The sequence below is a fragment of the Rattus rattus genome, chromosome 5 (assembly GCF_011064425.1).
Source record: "Rattus rattus isolate New Zealand chromosome 5, Rrattus_CSIRO_v1, whole genome shotgun sequence".
Classification (NCBI taxonomy): domain Eukaryota; kingdom Metazoa; phylum Chordata; class Mammalia; order Rodentia; family Muridae; genus Rattus; species Rattus rattus.
The window spans coordinates 15,792,636-15,809,363 of NC_046158.1; the positions used below are offsets into that span (position 1 = coordinate 15,792,636).

Genomic DNA, 16,728 nt, shown 5'->3' on the forward strand with positions numbered 1-16,728 from the left:
GAGTGTAAAATTAATTAATTAATTAAAAAAAGAAAAGAAAACTTTTGAAGACCACTAGAATGTGAATGTGCTCAAAACCACTGCACTGCGTCTTCTGAAGTGAAGGAGAGCTGACCTCACCACGGGCCTCCTGGTGGCAGCTTTGGACTTCCTTCTACATTTCACTTATAATCACAGTAAAGTATTGTATACTAGGGTAGACATGTCACTCAGCTTCTTCAGAGGGCAAACATGAAACTACAGATCTGCCACTTTAGTTCACTGCTTCTTAGCCCTTAGAAGGTATCCTCCTACTTCACTTAGTACAGGTTTCCTGCGACACAAACACAGAAGCATGGTTCTACTTACGAACTCCTGCCCTTGTAAACTTTCACATGGGAATTTCTTTCCTAAGAACATTTCATCTTATGATAATAGAAAGGAGAAACTAAGTCTCTATTGTGAGGGAACTTAATGGAGATTTTTGTGGTGGACAACAATAATTCTTATTAGTGAAAATGCTAAGATGCTTTTCTAATAGGTAATTTTAATCTATGTGAATATGCCCTATAAAGACCAGAATAAATTCCCATCAACCATTAATAAGTGATTACTTTGAGAAATATGAAAACCTTGTGTCTATACTTTGTAGATGTTTTCAATTTGCTTTTGCTATTATAACCCATTGATTTTTATACTTGTTTCAGCAATCCACTGTTATTACACTAGAAAATATATCCTTTTCTTTTCAAAACATAAGCAGTAAACAAAAAAATGCAATGGTCCTTTTCAAGTACTCACATTCTCAGGTATGCTGGGAAGCTCTCTGCTATCAGGCACAGTGAAGTAAGAATGCTGGAAAAGAAAAGACACGAGCTGCATATTTTTTCAAGATGATTTAACTAGAACTTCATTCCAAATTTAGGTGAATGTTCTAAAGCATCTTCTTTATTCAGATGAGGAAGCCACATGGCTGTTGTAAGAAACATCCATATTAGAGCTGCTTAGGCTAATGTTGGACCAAGCTAGGAGCATTAACTCGTCAACAGGAGAATGAATGTCTTGGGAAGATGAATGAAAAAAAAAAAAAATCAAAGAAGCTTAAGTCTAAATACCCACGTGATATTTTGTGACTTTTTGAATACAAAAAAGTGGCCAGTTCGCTAACTTGCTGTTCAATAAGGCAGAGAACTCTTAGCAACCAGATAACACTAGAATCACTTTCGGTAAGGGGTTGGGGATTTAGCTCAGTGGTAGAGCTTGCCTATGCAAGCGCAAGGCCCTGGGTTCGATCCCCAGCTCGGGGAAAAAAAAAAAAAAAGAATCACTCGGAAAGTGACAGGATATCCCAACCAATCCTGCTATTCCATTTCAGCATCTGAGGTCACATCAATCTATACTGTAATCAAAATCTGCTCAGGGCAGTTCCAGCCAAAGGCCACTCATGCCGCATGAAAGGGCTACAGATTGGTTGCCAATGGAGAATAAGCTCCTGACTTGCAGTGTGATTGCCATGAAGCCTAGGAGAGGTTGAAGGCTTGACTTCAAAGACTTGCAATGAGGCGTCTCCATGTTTGCAACAAGCCCATATCTCTAAGTTAAATGAAAACTGGCTGAACTAATGCCACCTCCTCGGCTGCTTTTAAAGGCTCAGAAGATAATGGTAAGTGGCACTGGAAGGAGCCTTGTGCTGGCCAATTAAAGATGGATTGTGAAAGGCCAGGAAAGGTCATGGGCAGAAAGGTTCAGCTCGGCTGTGGCCTAAGTTCAAATCTAGGCCTTTCCCCAACCCTTACATCCTGTGTACTGGGAGAATAAGTAGGTTTGTAGAAGAGTGAGTTGTTTAGGTGTTCTAAAATAAAAGGCCCTGGAGACAATCTACACCAATGATGGTAACCATGAGCTGCTAGTCTGACACTTAAAAGATATTTATTGAAACCTGCTTATGGAAAACTTTGTATTAAAGACTTTAGAAACATCACTTCTAGTTGCCAAAATAAAATTTGGAGATACATATTATCTCCATATTACAAATATACAAATTAATGTTCAGAGAGGCAAATAGTCTAAGATCACTCAGTGAGCATGTGGAGGATCTACGCTGAAACCAGAGCCATGTCTGTATCCACAGAGTCTTTATGTCTCTGCACTTATACACATGAACTTGAGAAAGCACTTCTGCATGAGGCATTTAATCTTCCAAAAATGGTTCTTTACTTACTTGCTATTTTATTTATTTTGACACAGGTTTCACTATATAGCTTCAGCTTTCCTAGAGTCTGCTACGTAGACCAGACTGAGTTGTTAGGCTTGTACTGATTCTTCCTGCTTCTGCTTCCCGAATGTTGGGATGACAGGCATACACTACCACTCCCGGATTAACAACTGGATTTTTATTTTACAATCATTATCATTCAAACTGCTAGTTTGCATTTCTATCTTTCTCAATCACCGACATCAGATACACAGGAACATTCTATTATAGACAGTGGTTACAGATAACAAAGCCCAGGCTATATCATTACAAGGCATTGCACCAATATTTTAGTATTTCTATTCCAAATGAAATACTAGATCTTCAAAACAGAAATGCATTTTGGGAGGAAAAATGTCTAGTGGGGGGGGGCATCTGCCTTTACAGATGCAGTGGATTGTAAAGAGTGAGCCAGCATAACTCCAAACTAACCAGTCCCCAGGCTGTCCTTTGAGATTCTGTCTTGCTCCATCGCTCATGAAATGCTGGGGACCAGGGGAGGTCAGAAACATTCCTAGAATCCACTGGAATGAAACAGCTGCACACCCAATAGTTCCTGCTGCCCAAGCTGGCTTGTCCTTGAGGCCTGACAGCATGTTGCCAGTGCAGACATTTGGGGAAGGAGTGGCCCTGCCTCCCAGGCAGCTGGTGACCTAGCCTGGCTGCTCCACAGCTACCTGTCTGATGCTATTACGGGATGAAGCAGTGAGATCAAGCTGCTTAGGAAAAAAGACTGAGACAAAGGCAGGGTTGCTCTGCTTCAGTGATGACTGGGTCTACAGCTTACTTGCTCATCTTTTCAAGCAGTCCCTACTTCCCTAAGAGCAAATCCTCCATATGTAAAGTCCCTCCCGCTTCCCTGCATCCATCCCTTTTTCCTTAGATCATAAAAGCTAGTTCGTCATTTATAAATTGCATGACTTTACATGCACGCCCTTTCCTCTAAATCTTTCCCCTATGACATGAGTATGTTAGCACCTATATTGGGAATGATTTTGAACATAGGAGGTGTATATTAGTATAAATTAAGAACTTAAAATAGATTTGTTATTGTTATTATTACTGGCAATCCTGTGGCTTTTGATACCATTCTGGTAAAACTCATATTAGTTTTCCTTATGAAGTCAGAAACCTTCCTGATTCCTATAACCAGCACTGTAACTGCTTTTTGAGAAGCTGGAAGAGAAAACTCTCTAACCTGCCAGGGTTCTGGGATAGAAAGACAGGTCTGCATGACAATAAGTGCCTGGCCAAATGGTGTCCACCAAAGAATTCTGATAAAGGCAATGACAGCTTCCATCTAAGAGATAAAGAATTTAGTAAATGAATTATGGAAGAGAGCTTACACATCTCTTCTGATGTCCTATCTGACAGATAAGGAAGCTGAGTCCATACAGTTAAACGCCTTGATTCAATCACTAGCAAAAGTAGACAATTGGAACAAAAATTTCCCATCAGGTGGCACACTAAGCAATGTGCAGGATGTACCTCAAAGCATTTAAATAATGAATGCTGTAGGCCAGGAACTATACTGAGTATTCTCCTCTGTCTTCATGGGATAGAGAATGAGAACCAGCTTACTCCCACAGGATGGAATTAAGCCCCAGATCATGTAAGGGGACTGGGGCCCAAAAGAAAGGCTAATTCAGCCTGAGTGATTAGGGGAGGATTTCTCAGAAAACAGAATCAGAATAGTTCTGAAGGATGCATGAGTTAACAGGCAAACAGAAGAGAGGTATTGTGAAGACTGAAAGTCCAGAATGGACTTTAACTGTGACAAAGGGTGATACAGGTGGCCAAAGACAGGGGATGACAAGGCTGACAGGTCCAGCCATTCTGTTCCTTGAATCTGCAGCTAAGGATATGACTGGTCATTTGGGAAGCATCTATTCTTCAGTGAATCTCAGAAAGAGGGAGAATCCCAGGGCTCGGGTTAAGTAAGAGTGTGTGGTTCTGGTCTCCTCTGAAGGTCCATACAGACATGCTTGTTTGTGGTGGCCACCATCTTGCCCCACTTACCACGCTGAGGTGAACAGACACTCCGGGGTCTGGAATGGGAAGTCTGTGCAGAGTTTCAAGAAGTTCATTCCACTGACTTTCCTGAAAGAAAGAAAAGGTCCAAGTTATAAAAGCTGGACCTGAGGTGAAGTCTAGACCCAAAGAGAGACAGGTGGGAAATGCTGGCCCCAAGACAAAAATAGGTTTGATATTCAAGTATGGTTGGATAAAAGACACTGCTCCAACATAAGAGCCAAACCGATCCTCCCACATCAAGTTCGACATTTTCTATTCAGTCAGACACCTACCATGACCACCTTTTATGGATCATATACCATAAGCTCTCAGCAAATCTATCCCTCCAACTCCATAGCAACAACTTCTAAATGCAAACAATCTGAGCTTCCAGGGCGGGGGTGGTTGGGAGAAATAACAATGACACCATGGATCTAGTCTTCATCATATTACCCTCAATTAATTTTATTGAGTGTTCATTGTGTACATGTAGCAGACTCCAATTATGGAAAGTTAGAAATAAAGCAAGTTCACCAGCATGTGATACAGGACAGCAGCCGTGCATTTTAATTAGGGAAACTGAGCAGCTGAGCAACATACAAAGCAGCACAAATTATTCGGCTCAAAACAGATTCGCCTTTAAGATGCTCAAAACAACAGTGCTTACAAAATGATCCAAAAGCCACTTTTTTTCCTGTGGGAATTCTGTGTGCTAATAAAAGGTTAAGTTTACATGGGCAGTCATGTCCTAACTACTGGATCCTTCTAGTCACCCACTTAAGGAGTGTGAGGAGTGAAGGTCTGAACTATGAAGTTCTAGTCTCCCATTGGATAGAAGGCTGCACAGCCCAGAGAGGGAGGAAGGATTGCTGTATTCAAGTCCACAGCCCTGTCTGCTTCTGGCAGGAAGCCTGAGATGAAATAGACTCACCTAGCTTACAAGCTTGTTCTAGTCTGTGCTCTGACAATCAAGTTTCTTAGAGGACACAGGTGCTTGAACACGTGTGCACAAGGTGAGTTTTGCTCTGAAGCAGTCTCACACCTACAGAACAATTTTAGAAACAAAGGTCTTTTCATTTCTTCCACTGTTTGAGAATGAGTTGTTGGCAATCATACCCTATCATCTATACACACACACACGCACGCACGCACGCACGCACGCACGCGCACAATCATTCTTCTCTGAGCAATCATGTTTAATCACCAAGGCCAGGAAGTGTATATGCCTCAGCACAGTGTGCCATCTAATCCTGTCTGGCTGTGCCAGCTATTCCGCTCCCTACACCATCATGGCAATAAAACCAGTTTAGAGGCATGAGTGACCTTCAGCAGGGTAAGTCTTGAGTTCTGCTAAAAACACCTTTGTCTTTTCTAATCTAGAGGACCTTGACCATTTTGCAGAATGAGTCTCAGCTGTCAGATGTTTCCTCATGAATCTCAACTTGTTCTTTATTGATGATGTTTTCTTACCACTTGACTATATCATCTCTTATATTTTTGGTTGTGAGCGTAGCCTTTAACGGCTGAGCCATCTCTCCAGCCCTGACTATATCATCTCAGATCTCTACTGAGCACCCCCTATACCAGCATTTAAAAAGCATTTTGTAGCAAATATTTTATATAAGTATTCCATCCCTCAAGTTTTGAGTCAAGCTGCTTATTTATCTTGCTACAAGTGCTTTCACTTGCCTTCAGTATTTGATTTGATGTTCCAGACTAAGATCTTGGCCCTTTACCTTGCCTTCCTGTCTAGAGGACATATCCCTATCATTTTCTGAGTACTTTCTTAATTTGGGATACAAAAGTTATTTCAGCATCATCTTACACTTTCTTTGCCTCAGTCCTGGAAGTAGCCCTTTCTCATGTCACCAGGACTCCTTTTCTTGGGGAGCATTCACAAGCCAGGTCTGGAAGCCATGGGTTTGTAGGCTTGCTGTTCCTTGGGATTGATGACACCAGACCTTCAGTGGTCAGAATCATTAAGTAATGCCACAGCCCACCTTAGACCTTAGGTGGTCAAAGCCAGAAAGTATCATACACACAGACCACCACATGCCTTCATATCTGAACTTACTTTTGTCTTCACACACTTAAAGCCTTAGCTTCAGAATGACGTCTCCAATTCAAGGCTAACACTAGAATCACTCCTGTTCCTTTTTTTTGCATACTGAGACGATACTGTTCAAAGATAAAAGACTCACCCCTATCTTGGGGCTAGGGCTTTACTGTCCAATACGTGCTTTCCATGCTCTGGCACCAAGCACTGAGCCACCACTGCTGGTTCCCTTCCTTTTCAGATCTCTGCAGTTCCCCACTGAGTTAGCACATCTCACATCACGACTACTCCCACTCTACCATGTACAAACCCTCATCTCCTCTGGCTCCAACCCCTCAAGCGGGCCACTGCCCAGATCAGGTTCCTTGTCATCCTTTCCCTGCAGATTCCCTTTCTGCCATATTCAGGATCTGACCACACTGTGGCCAGGACCTGCAGTGAAATCCTCATGCAGCACCATAGGCTACAACACCTGGTGACTCTCACAGTCAGACACACACACTTCCCCAAATAGAAGTTTACCTCATTCCACAACTGCAAAGCTTCTGAATGGGAGAAGGCAGTTTTTAGTGAACAAATATGCTGGGTTTGTCTAAGTCTTGGTTTCCATGGATATATTGCATATATTTGTTCTTGTGTGTACATGTGTATGTGGAAGCCACTGGTCAATGTTAGATGTTTTCCTAGATTGCTGTCTACTTTAGTTGTAAAGACAAGGTCTCTCAGTGAATTCAGAGCTCATTTATTCAGCTAGGATTTATGTCTAATGAGTTCCAGCAATCTGCCTGCCCTTCCCCTGAGTGCTAGGATTAGATGCAAAAGCTGCTGTGCCTGTCTCTTATGTGGGTGCTGGAGATCTAAGCTAATGTCCTCATGCTTGTTGATCAGGTACATAATCAACTGAACCCTTCTTTTCACCCTGTTCTAATCTGGTAATCAATAATTTTTGAACAAGCTAGTTGTAGACAGAGTCTCTGCTCTGCGTTATAATTCGTTTGGCCAGAACGAACTTTGTAGGCATCATGGGTCAGGAAAAATAGACTCCATAAGCCATGTGACTAATCTTAGCTTCCCATACTGTATAAAACAGGGGTTCTCACCAGGCCCAAGGATAAAAGCACTGAACCCAGGGGGTTATGCTCAGTTTATAGCACCTCTCCTTTCTTAAGCCTGCCTTCCTTACTTTTTAATTGTTTTGAGACAAGGTCTTATGTCTTCAAACTCACTTAGTGGGCAAGTGAGCTGCTAGCTGCCTGAAACTCCATTGCAGGTAGGGATGGTTTTGAATTCCTGTTCCTCCGAGCTGCCTCTCGAATGCTAGGATTATACATATTCACATTTTTAGAAACATTTAAAAAAGAATAGTAGGTTATACTGTTGCTTTGAACACTGAATGGAATATAAATGTGGGGTATGAAAGCCTGAATCAGTCTCCAGTTTAGAGATGCGTTACATGCTTTTATGTATTAAAGACACCTTTCAAATTGAGTGGAAACCTGAATGTCTTACCAAAGCTAAATGTGCATCAGAAATCAATGAATAGATCTCAAGGCAACCTGCTACCCCATTCATCAAAGATGCCAGTTCTTCTATGATAGAATTCTTGACCTGATGCTCCCTTTCACATTGAGTGTGTGGTAAGCAAGAAAGAAGTCATTTCTAAGAACCATCCCTGCCATTTGCTGTGCCCTCTGGAATACATTTGCTAGCGAGTACAACTCATTCAAAGAAAAGATTTATCTATTATATACTCACTTCCCTCCCCAAATGGCATTTCCCAAAGTATGTTTCAGGGAACCCTGTAAGTCAGGATTCTGTTTGTGGCAGACTAAAACCATTTGGGGTAAAATGAGAAAGAAAGGATTGAGTAACACACGTGCCCACTGTGGGCCTTCTGAGAGACTATGCCACACGTATCATATGGAGAAAGAGGAAAGAAAAAAACAAACCCAACAGATTTGGGGCACTTTAAGACCAAAAATACAGGACAATAATTTTTAATAGAACATTTTCAGAACTAGGAATCTATAGAAAAATCAAAAGAAAAAATATTTATGACATTTAATAATTATGCTATGTCACTTTAACTTAAATGTCACCTTTAAAAAAAAAACTCAAGAACTTAGAAACCTGGGAAATATTCAATTCACTAATAACAGTGAGATTTTTAACTTAGACAAGTAAATGGCAAGTTTAACAAATGCTATCAGTGACAGTGTGGGACTCAGCTGTGTTGTAAATCTTTTGGAAAGTAGTTTGGCAAACGTATGGATGGTTCTGATGCTAAGGTCCTCGTCCCCAGTTGGTTCTTGATCTGTCAGTAAAGAAGCCATGAGCTAATTGCTGGTTGGAAGGGATAGGTGGGACTTCTGGGTCCCTGGAGAAAAAGATAGAAGAAGAGGAGGAGGAGGCGGGGAGGAGGAGGGGGGGTTGCCATGCTTTAGAAAAACGCCAAGTAACTATATGAGGTCTTGGGAGGAGGGGGACTTGTGACCGCTCCTATAGGCAGGTGGTCTGGGGAGTTTAGAAGGGACTAGATGTTTCTTAGCAACTAAAGTTTAAGGCAGGAGGGAGGTGCAAAGATAAGAATATTGTTAAGGGAACACTTTTCCAGGCAGGAGATCGTAGTGCCCAACAAATTAAAGGTAAATTGGAATTCAATAACTATGTGTGTATGTCTTTTATCCATGGATTCTAGGGAAGCTGGATGGGGGCTGGTAGCATGGCCTGTTCCCAGAGCTTAGGCAGGGTAGCGGAGCTACATGCAACAGGCAAACATTTTATAAATACTTATGACCACACCAAGCTTACAACTGCCTCTCTGGCATTCTCTTCTTAGAGGAATAATAAAAATTGAAGAAAATGTTTTATATATAAAGATTTGAGTGATTGGTCATCCTTTTCCCACATGTGCCCTTTGTGTGTTGGTCTGTGTATGAGGGGGTTATATATACGTGTGTGTGTGTGTGTGTGTGTGTGTGCACATGTGAGTACACATCACACTTACAAGGATCAGGGTGTCCTGCTCTAACATTTTTTTCTCTTGAAACAGGGTCTGCCATTGAAGCTGGACTTAGGCTGGTAGTCACCATGTCCACCATACCTCTACCATGCCTCTACCTTCCACACTGTTGGGGTGACAGGTACATACATTGCTACATCTGACCCTCAGAGTTCTGCTAGGGTTTTAAACTAAGGTTCCCAAGCTTGCACAGCAAGCATTCTTTCACCAAGTTAGATCCCCGGCCCTTTGTACTTCTTATAATGAAAACAAAAATCTCAAATAAATAGAAGGCCCTATAGAAGAAACTATTTTGATAAGCAAAAGTATAGGATATGTTACCCATAAAAATACTTAAACAGTATTTTCAATAGTGTGGGAGAAATGATTCTGTGACAATACTTCCCAAATCTGTGAATAGAAATACAGACAACCTGTTAGCCATGGTGAGAGCTTAGGTTAGCATACCATTTCCTCCAAAATTGATTAAGGTATAGCAGAACTGTGGAAGGAATTTCAGACCCTTACAAAAATTAGTATAAAAATACCACAAAGCTTTATCAAAATGGGGATTGGGGCAGCTGGTAAGTCACCTGCCAAGTAAGTGATCTGTTACATGGCATGAGCAATTCAGCTTCTGCCTTTGAGACAAATATATTGTGAACTTTCAGGGTTGTTAGGAAAATGTGACATTAACACTGTGAACAGGAGCAACCTAGCTATTATATCCTTATCTCAGAAGAAAAAACAAATAAACTAAAAACAACTAGAAATTTTAGTTATGTTTATTTTACGGATGATGTAAGGCATACTAGGTAAGAGCTGATTTTCTTTTCTTTTCCATTATTTTCTGAATTTCCCAACCTTTTTATGTTGGGCATACATTACTTTTTTCATAAATGGTTTAGTAAAACATAAAGCATATGTTACTTTCATAATCATAAAATTTAAAAGTTTATGTGTTAAAAAAGATTTAGTTTTATAAAAAGGCAAATACCTGTTGTTTTGTTGTGTAATCTGCCAAGATGTTAAGGAGCTTATAAAATACCTCGAACCAGGGGAGGTAGCTGAGGAAGAAAAAGAAACACAAGAAGTATTAGTATGCAGGTCAAAAATTCAAATGTGAACTTAACTCAAAATATTTCAGGTTTTCTCTACATCCTAAAGATTCTAGCCAAGGCTGCTAAAATCCAAACTGGTTAAATGTTAATTATTTCTGGGCTTTTAAAAAACATGCCTTTATGAATTGTCCATTATAAATTACTCCTGTGTCTCAAAACGAGACCTGGTTCACATAGAAGAAATTCAAGCTAGAGTGCAATCAGGCACTGTTTTAGTAGCCAGGCCTTTCCCACCACCCTACAGTCTCTAGAAACACATCCATTCCCAACTCCACAAGGTCTCCTGCTACGACTGGACACCCAGGAGTCTAGGAATCCCTGCCTCCTAGGCCTCAGCCTGCATTGTTTCTTGCCTGGGCTGGGCCCCCATATTAGGCTTCGTTCATAGCCTAATGTCTCTTGTTTCATCTGCCTGGGCAGGGTTGACACAACCCAGAGGCAAGACAAAATGCAAAACCTCAATTCTGGAAAGCTTGAGCCTCCCTACTGGAGTGATTTGAACATCTTTTGTTCTTTCCCATTCTGATACCTGCTACTAAGAAATGCATAAAATGAACTGGCTACCCCCTGCTGCCCACCCCACCAAGAAAAACCCCGAATCTGCACAGCACAATCAATTATTGCAGTAGCATCCCATTGCTATAGGATCCAGCAGCCTACACTTCTCAGGTTTCTTTGGCTTTCTCTTCTCAGGATCTTGATCAACTGTATGAGTTCTCTAGAGGTGTGCAGCTTTACAATGGATATACCAGGCATCTCTGAGCTTGCCCAGGCCAGCACACTTTGGCCCTTTTCTCCCTCTGGCTTTCAGGAACTAGTTTAGTCGATTTCTGCTCAGTGTTCTAAAAGCCTCCTGCCCTCCCGAACCTACTTTTGTGCCCCAATTCCTTCCATGGTGGTCATGCACACACTACTATTACAACGTCCTTCCCCACAGCATGGTTTGTGTTCTCAACAGACTATACAGACAGAGAGAAACACCTTCCTTTACTGTATCCTCAGCACCAAACCAAGAATGGATCGTGGCCACTATGACATGCACGAACGCACACGCGCACACACATGCCCACACAAACTTAAATGAAGACTAGCAGACAGCCCTTTAGCCCCATGGAAAAGTTAGTGAGATATATTCCCCACTCCCAAGAAGCATACCCTGTCTCCCACCCGCACCCTACACACTCTGTAAATGGCTCTGTTCTCTCTTAGAGACGGTCTCAAAACTTCTGAGAGCAGGCATGAAAGAAGCCTGCTGCTCTGTCTTGCTCACATCTGCAAATGGAGTCCGTTACTGATAGACAGGCCTGGACCTAAGGCAGCGCCCAGATGTGACATCCTGCCCGGGAGAGGGGACCAGCACCCTGTACAGATTACTGCTGGATCACTGAGGTAATAAATGAAGTGAGAGGTAATAGAGAGGACAGATAAAGTGCACAAGCTCCTATCTGTGACGTCTGTCTGAAGCCAGAACATGCTACTGTACAATTTAAGTAGCTTATCAAAATATACTGATAAGCAACTTAACTTTTCACTTCTATGACAGTATTATCACTTATGTTAATATGTTTCCATCATCTCTGGCAGCCACATATGGACTCTTCCAGAGCAAATGGCTGCTGCCACTCTCCCCAGCGCTAGCTCTGGCAGAGCAATGTAAACATTCAAAAGGGATTAGGCACTAGATAACGTGCTCTCTTCCTCTTCTGCTAAATAAACCTCCATGAGCTAAAAGCCATTAGAGTAGAACAAGGAATCCCTCTCCCATGAAAACCACACAGATTAGAGGACTCTCAGTAAACAAACCCAGGCAATGATTACAAGTATTTCTTTTCTTGAAAGTAATACCACTAGGTGACCCAACAACTGGAAGCCATGAAAGAGGAAAGGGCAAGCAGGGGAGCCCCAAGCAAGGCAAGCAAAGCTCAGCTCCTTTCATGAATGCACACAAGAGGCAGTACAGCAGGGCAGCCTGCTTCTTCCAGCCGCTGGAACTTAAACAGTTTGGGACGACTCGCCAACTCACAGCTGGAGCCTAGCTTGTACCCTGAAGCCTCAGGAGCCTCACCTGGTGAGGATCACAGGATCCATAGAGCCAGCCCACTTCACTTTACCAGTCTCTGCCTTACCAAATATTTCCTTTGGCTAGGTAGATAGGATCATTTGCCATGGACTGCCTGGTAGTTAGTTACCCAGGAAGCCAGGCACTTCTCCCTCTTCTGGCCTGACCACGCACAACTGCTCCCCTGTGTGCTGACAGATGAATGTCTAGTGATGGCAGTGCTAGGGTTTTGAAATCAAACTGCAGCTGTCTTCTTTAAAGTGTCCCAGCTTCCCAGCTAGGAGGCCATGATTCACAGCTGAGCTCTGTCTGCTGGCACTTCCTGTCCTGCTTCATTAGTGCTAGACCCAGCCGCACTACCAGGAGGCTGCAGGTGAAGACATGGAGTCCCTACTCCATCCTGTGTATGTCTGTCAGCAGTGAGTATACAGTGCTTCCGAGTCCACAGAGGAAACAAGCACTCTATTAGAAAGCTCCTCCCTGGTCACCTCCAGGGCCCAAAACCCTTAGGTCTGGGTATGCTTGCATCCCCCTACAGAAGAGCAAGCACTATGGCTAAATGGCAAATAATAAGAAGGGCACAGTTCTGGTCCAGAAAAGAAATAAGCATAAGAGAAGGTTTCTAGGCAGGGGAAGCTGGCTATCTTTCCCAAGCACTGTTGCCTCAGGCCTTTGCAGCGATAGAGAATCTGAATGGATCATTATCATGACCCCACCAGCAGAGAGGGAAAGGCTGCAAGGAGATAGCTGCCTCAGCCATCATCCTGGATCCAAGCTCCTCTCACAGTTCAGGTAGCTTGGCCCTCACATCCAGATCCGACTGTCAATGAGGAAGTGCTGTTTTATGGGAATCCACAGAAAATCTTAAAGGAGTTGAGGTAGTACCATGGAGACCCCTCCACAAGGCTTGATGAGCATTGTGGACCAACATTCCAGGAACCACTCTAACAATAGCCAATTCACAATCGTCCTTAAATGGCCTGATGGTGTAGCACCCGTGGTTTGTATGGACATAAAGTAGGTAGCCAGAAAGTCAGCACAGGCTGGACAAAAACCTTTTACTTTTCAATGTGTCAGCTTGATGAGCTCCTTAAGTCCAACTGATATCAGACTCAGTCTTCTGATCTCCCCTCACTAAATGGACGATGGTTAGGCTAGCCGTCTTACCCAGTGGTGTGTGTGTGTGTGATAGGATTATATATCTGTATTACATATTCAGCTAACCACTTGAGATGGAGAATGGAAGCTGCAGCAGGGTCCTGGAGCTCAAGGGAGAGAAGTAGAGACAGCAACAGAGAGGGTGTGCAGAGAGTGAGCAGAGAGATCATCTGGGAGGCAGCCCTGTGTGGGAACGATGAGAGGAGGGCATCAATGCAGGACACCTAGGAATTATGCAAATGAGATGAGAAAGATGTCTATGGTAGGAGGAGGTGATAGTTTCATCTAAAGTGTTAGTCCAAATACAGTGAGGGAATGCAGCCATGCTGGAAGGAAGATGTAGCAGGAGCCTGGTGACATAGTAGGTGAATGATCAAGGAGTTAAGCATGCAATAGAAACCCAGGGTCTTGATGTTAGACACGTGAATTAGAAATATGGTTAAGGAAGAAACAAGAATGAATCCTGGCTGATTACAGCTGTGAAATCATGACACACAGAGATTGCTAAGATCCAGAAATATGAATACAAATGTGTGCAATCAGATTGCAGGCAGGAAACACACATACACATACTAGAGTGAATGACAGAAAAGGCCTGTGAGAAGAGATGTTTTGATTATAATGGGCACTCTCAAGGCCTAGATATTGGCTTCAAAATAACATTCTCTACGAAGAATGAGGGTTCTCTATAGAAATGTCTGCTTCTGAGGCAAGAGCTAAGAAGTGCTTTATGCCACATTGAGCAAGGCAATGTTTATTGCATGGTCTGGACATATCAACAGGACACAAAAGTTGGTGAAGAAATACCCCTGACAGGATCTGTGACAATCTGAACATCGAAGCACACACTAACAAAGGGATTATATAGAGTCCCGGCAGATAAAAATGACAAACAGAACATTTGCTGAGTGATAAGGCTACTTGCATAGTCTGAAAGTAAGTTTTCACAATCAAGTTGTAAATCACAGGGGAAACAGAAAGGAAAATCCCGAGGTTACAACCTTCATCAAACAACAGGAAAGTACAAAATAGTATGTCACCAGACAGAATGCCAGCAAACAGCACAACTTTATCACAGCTTTGGCATGGAAGCAGAGCCTCATAGCGAGGAAGAATTAGATAAATCACACTCATCAAGCTGATACTGGAGGTCACACTCCAATATCAGAGCCTCGCCGCTCATAAAGATGGAAGAAACATTGAGGACCTGAGCCAGACTAGCGCACAGATACTACTAATAAATGCAATGTTTATTCTGAACTTGATTTCTTAAAAATGTGAATAGTAAAATCCAAGGATGTCACTAACATTTTCATTTTTATGATTGGTATGTAGTTATGTAGAAGAAAAATGTTTTCTAAAATGCCTACTAAAAATATTTGCCTTTATTATTATTTCAGCAATATGTCTCAAACAAGGCAGAAAAAAAAGCTATCCATTGTGTTGGCTAGTATTTAAAACAATACATATAAAAGAATGTTTTCCTCAATCAGAAACAGTGTGAAGACATCATCTGGAGTGCATGCCATAATGGCATTAGTTGGAAAGCAAAAGAAAAGTTTAAAGCGTGGCCAGAGAGTTGGCCAGGCGACACTGAGAAAGTGGTGGCAGCTGTGGAAACCACACTTCATCTCAAAGAGGCTGAGCTTCAGCTGGACTCTGAATGAGCGGGGACCCAGTGAGGTGGAAAAAGCTGGAAGCAATGGGCACAAAGATCAGCACGAACAGAAAAATACCTCTCATAAACAAGGGCTGGACAAGGGCAATGGTGAAAGCCAGAGGGCATGCAGGGCTGGACTCTGAAGGACCAAACTAATGGGCTGCTTGGTTACTCAGCAACTAAGATGGGGAGGGACCAACGGGACAAGGAAAGAGAAGTAACATCCTGGGGATGAGTACTCAAAACCAGGAGAAAGTGGCTACTTCTCTCTGCAGTAAACTCAGCTCTGGCAGAACCACTGTCTGACTTGCTTTCCTGAAAGGAAAATCTTAGCTAATATAATCCAGTCATCCTTAAAACTTGAAAAAGATCAATAAAATATCCTGGCTCTAGTTTAGAAGAAAATAATAAAAGGAATTTATTGTAAAATTTTAGCAAATAAATACTTCGGGCATATTATATGGGAAGATAAAGTGAAGTAACAACTCCCTTGCAGGGCACTGGACATCTGGATATGGCAACTTGAGAACAGTCTCTCAAAGACTTGGGGACCTCATCGATAAAAAGAAGCAACAGGGCTGGAGAGATGGCCCAGTGGTTAAGAACATTGGCTGCTTTTTCTAGAGGACCTGAGCACAGTTCTAAGCCTCCAAGTGAGGTGGCTTACAACCATCTGTAACTCTAGCTCCAAGGGATCTGACACCCACTCCCAGACTCAGTGTGTACCTGTGGTCACACGTAGATATGCCTAGACATAGGCACACACCTATACATATATTTAAAAGTATTAAAAATATTTTACTAAGGATGCATGCAGCTAGCCACAGTGCTCCAAGTCTTGTTTCTTTTCTTCCTCCTTCCTTTCTCCCTTCCTTCCCTTCCCCTCCCCCCTCCCCTCCCTCTTCCCCTCTCTGAATAGCTCTAGCTGCCCTGAAACTCACTCTGTAGATCAAGCTGGTCTCAAGATCTGCCTGCCTCTGCCTCCTGAGTGCTGGGATTAAAGGTGTGTTCCAACACTGTCTGGCCACATCAAAGTTTCTTAAGTTTTTGTACAGATAGTTAAGTATTTGCCTGAAAAATTTTATGTGGTCTAGGCATAACAATGTGTAAAATAGGTGTACAAACCAAACATCTAACAATAAATCAGAAATTCACCTTAACTGTTCTTTAGTAAACTTGTAATTTTACTGTTTACTAAATATAAAAGTGAATCTGCATGTTAACCAGATGGATGCGCTTGCTTACTTTCACATACAAAAATTAAATCCACAGATAGAGCATCATTAATGTTTTTCATAGTTCATTATCATTTTTGTTTGTTTGAGACAGGGGTATCACCTGTTGTAATCATTATTTTTACTTTATAATCATCAGTGTGGAGAATGCTGCTTTACACAAATATTCAGTACAAAATAGCAGCAGTTCAA

The 16,728-nt window shown here is 42.2% G+C and overlaps 1 protein-coding gene across 7 annotated transcripts in view; it reads right to left on the bottom strand.

Moving 5' to 3' along the window:
* Dennd1a (DENN domain containing 1A) overlaps positions 1-16,728 on the bottom strand; it is a 490,128-nt gene that overhangs the window by 226,969 nt on the left and 246,431 nt on the right. For all 7 annotated transcript variants that reach the window (XM_032903215.1, XM_032903216.1, XM_032903221.1 and 4 more), the window contains 3 exons: positions 10,301-10,370; positions 4,253-4,333; positions 781-834 (listed from right to left, as the gene is read on the bottom strand). In XM_032903215.1, the coding sequence (XP_032759106.1) occupies positions 781-834; positions 4,253-4,333; positions 10,301-10,370 (205 nt within the window). The remainder of the gene's footprint in view (positions 1-780; positions 835-4,252; positions 4,334-10,300; positions 10,371-16,728) is intronic.